This window comes from Vicia villosa, linkage group LG6 (genome assembly GCF_029867415.1).
Source record: "Vicia villosa cultivar HV-30 ecotype Madison, WI linkage group LG6, Vvil1.0, whole genome shotgun sequence".
Taxonomy (NCBI): Eukaryota; Viridiplantae; Streptophyta; class Magnoliopsida; order Fabales; family Fabaceae; genus Vicia; species Vicia villosa.
In genome coordinates, this window is record NC_081185.1 from 145,845,166 (window position 1) to 145,849,074 (window position 3,909).

General features: G+C 30.0%; 1 protein-coding gene across 2 annotated transcripts; it reads right to left on the reverse strand.

Annotated features, from left to right (window-relative positions):
* Positions 1–1,957: 1,957 nt before the first annotated feature.
* LOC131612646 (zinc finger CCCH domain-containing protein 62-like) lies at positions 1,958–2,849 on the reverse strand. Of its 2 annotated transcripts, none has more exons than XM_058884409.1 (3): positions 2,627–2,849; positions 2,313–2,483; positions 1,958–2,228 (listed from the first exon to the last, which is right to left on the reverse strand). In XM_058884409.1, exons 1-3 carry the CDS (start codon positions 2,660–2,662, stop codon positions 2,118–2,120), a joined length of 318 nt encoding a protein of 105 aa, XP_058740392.1. In that variant the 5' UTR covers positions 2,663–2,849; the 3' UTR covers positions 1,958–2,117. The 2 variants fall into 2 exon arrangements, with proteins under 2 accessions (XP_058740392.1, XP_058740393.1); XM_058884410.1 differs by having other exon boundaries at positions 2,364–2,483; positions 2,627–2,841.
* Positions 2,850–3,909: the final 1,060 nt, after the last annotated feature.

Here is a 3,909-nt window from a genome sequence, read left to right on the forward strand (position 1 = left end):
TGATGGTATGAGGACTTCTTCTAAGCAACCTCAACAAACCAATTGATGCCTCAAAAATAATTAGCACCTTGTCGGTGTGGAACCAAATGTCACTTAGATGGATCGCATCAATAGTGTAAAAAATTATAATACAATTATTATTATAATCAAATAATATTTTATTAATTTTTCTAATTAATTTTCTTTATCAATTTTTTAGAGAATTTCTAACTACACCTCTTGAACATACACCAGTGAATTGGCAAAATTGTCCCACTGCTTTTGTAGATGTACCTCCGGAAGTACTTTTTTTATAAAAAAAATTTGTTTCTTTCTGTAGATGCATCTACAGAAGCGTTAAAAATAGTGAAATTTGGGATTTTCCCAATTAATTGTGAAAATCCCAAATTAATTTTCCAATTAATTGGAAAAATCCTAATTAATTTAGAAAAATCTCAAATTAATTAAGTTCATGAAATCTTCCGTAACTACGTCTACGCAAGGGTTTGAAAATAGAGCGTTCCGTAGATGTACCTTAGGAACATTGTGTTATATTTTCAAATCCACTACATTTCACTTCTAAACTCCATTTTTTTCTAACAAAAATGGAACATTAAATTATAGTAAATCAAAGTAATTGGAAAACCTCAATTGCACTACTTTGATTTACTATAATTTGATGTTCCATTTTTGTTATAAAAATTGAGTTTTGGAATGAAATGTAATTGATTTAAAATATAATAGAATATTTCATAGGTGCATTCCAATTAATAGGGAAAATCTCAAATTTCAATATATTTTAACGCTTTCGTAGATGCATCTACGAAAATAAATAAATTTTTTTGAAAAAAAATGTTTCCGGAGATACATCCACATAAATAAGGGACAAAATTGAAATTGCGACAGGTGACTAAGAGATTCAAGGGGTAGATTGAAAATTTTTCATTTTTTATCTAATAATTTACTATGTAAAATTAAATAATTATCCTAATTAACAATAATTAAATATAATTTTGTATAAATGATAATTTTAAAAAATTAATCAACAAGGATTTAAAACAATTGAATAATAATTTTGTATTAGAATGATTTAAAAAATTAATTAATAATGATTTAAAATAAAACAAATAAAATTAAAATTAAGAAGCACTAGTACAAAAATGTTAATTTACACCCGTTTTTTATTAAATTTACACCCATTATTTTTAATAAAAATCGGGTGTATATCCACAGGGTGAGAAATGTCTAATGCATTTACACCCGTTTAAAACAGGTGTAAAACGGGTGTAAATACGTTCGTAATTACTCCCTATTTTAAGAATATCGGGTGTAAATATGTTCTACGTTACACCATATTTTAACAAAAATCGGGTGTAATTGGGCGTAATTACGTTTTTAATTACACCCTATTTTAATAAAAATCGGGTGTAATTACGTTTTTAATTACACCCTGTTTTAATAAAAATCGGGTGTAATTGGGCGTAATTACGTTTTTAATTACACCCTGTTTTAATAAAAATCGGGTGTAATTGAGCGTAACTATGTTTAATTACACCCTGTTTTAATAAAAATCGGGTGTAATTGGACGTAACTACGTTTTAATTACACCCTATTTTAATAAAAATCGGGTTTAATTGGGCGTAACTACGTTTTAATTACACCCTATTTTAATAAAAATCGGGTTTAATTGGGCGTAATTACGTTTTAATTACACCCTGTTTTAATTAAAATCGGGTGTAGATACCTTCTTAATTACACTCTATTTTAATAAAAATCGGGTGTAAATACGTCATTTATGAATGAACAATTATATTATATTTAAATCTATTTACACCCTATTTCATATACACCATTTAGTTATATTTCATTTTCAGTCATAATATTGCAAATACTATAAAATCATACACATAAAAATCATATTTTAACTAAGTCAAAATATTTTTAATATTAACCAAAAAGTATACAAAATAATGTGCATTCATAATATTTCAAGTACTATAAAATCATACACATAAAAATTATATTTTAACCAAGTCATAACACTTTCTTCATATATAATTTTACGCCATACTTGACGGTTAGCTTCGGTGTTCTCTAGTCCAATTGAATTCAACCGCTTTCCACATGTAGCATTGGATTCATCCATGGCCAAAATACCACGCCCTGGAGAAGCAATTGCTTTCCACAATTCGATCCGGAGGAAGACCTTCTACATTCGTGTACACCGACTTCATCTTCTCAAGCAAAGTCTACAAAATTATTCATTATATAGCAATTCAGAGCCACACAACAAACCTCTAATTTCTTAAAAAATGTTAAAAAATGTTTTCTACATTGTGTGAATATGCAACTTCCAAAGTATCCTCGACGGTTTTATACCAGACCTTGATAGTGCAGTCTGATGAACCGGATAGCAAGAATTTGTCCCAACAAATAAGGGATGTGACTTCTCCTGTATGCGCATTGAGTGTCATTTTACACTCAAATTTGTCTAGGTCCCAAACCTGAACAAAACAATAAGAAATCATTATCAATTTATCAAACAAAACATATACTAAGCAACAAGCAATTGTGTAGAGCTAACATAGAAAAGCAAAAAACCACTGAAGATTCACAGACTCTTTATTGCCAAACAATCAAAATATACCTTGATGCTTTGATCCTTGGATCCTGAGTACAACATCTTGTTACATCCAACAGCCAGGCAAACAACAGATTTAGTGTGTCCGCGTAGTGATGCAACCAGTTCAAAAGGGGAATTGGATTTAGAACTGCCTCTCCATGCAAAAATTACACCATCATGCGATTTAAATAATCTAACTCAACATAAATTGATAGATAACAGAAATGAATTATTACAAAAGTAAGAGAACAAAACATTAAGATTTATAGGAATTCCATACTGTGCATATGCTAGGAATTCTTCATTGATTAGAGAGAATTTACTTTCTGAAAAGTATTATGGTAAATGAGAGTCAGTAAAACAACACTTCATTGTAAGAGAGAAAAATGTACTGATGAATTTGTACCGAATAGATGTCATAGGAACTGGGTATTAAATAGTATGGGTGGTGATTTATATTTTGCAAGACTTATTTTATGAACATAATAATCTATTAAAAAGGGAGTCATGGCAGAATGATTAGAGTTATGTCATTAAAAAACACAGAAGTTCACTTCAAGAACCCTTAGATGGGTTTTGAAGAGAAGGAGTTTCTTTTTCAATTCAAAACATTGAACCTACAAAACAATATAAAATTGGACGCTGTATCATTTAACACAAGTCTTTTAACACTAGAGTCTCCCCATATAACATTTTCACTAATTTAACTGAGCTCGAGATATGATACTGCCTAAGACTAAATACGTTGTCTCTGTGTATGATAAATTTTTATTATTGTGATTAATCAATTCAAAACATAAATCTAAATATTTTGAATGTGGTGTCACGCTATCTAAATTCCATTTATTGTGATTAATCAATTCAAAACATAAATCTCAATAGCAGAAGTTCCTCGTGGGAATACAGCAGAAGTTCCTCGACCTGGATTCTCGAAGCTTCCCTGTCCTTGATACAAATCAGCTAAGTGAACAAACACAAACGCAACAGAAGGATGGTTTTCTATAGCAGGCAAATAAGTAAAATTGAACTACCTCATTAACATTTGATTCCTTGGAATTCGTACGTGATCAAAACTTAGAACTCCGTTATCCATGCTGTTATATGCTGCATTTCTAAATTTCACTCCAATATCTCCAACAGTTATGCCTGACAATCAATAGCTAAAATGAAGGTTTAAAAATTGTTAAGTTTACATACTGCATCAGAAAAGCTTTTTACTTTAGTGGAGGAGAGATCTACATGCTGCATTTGCACCAAATCTCTGATAGCAATGACACACACACACACACACAACTATTTGAGTGATG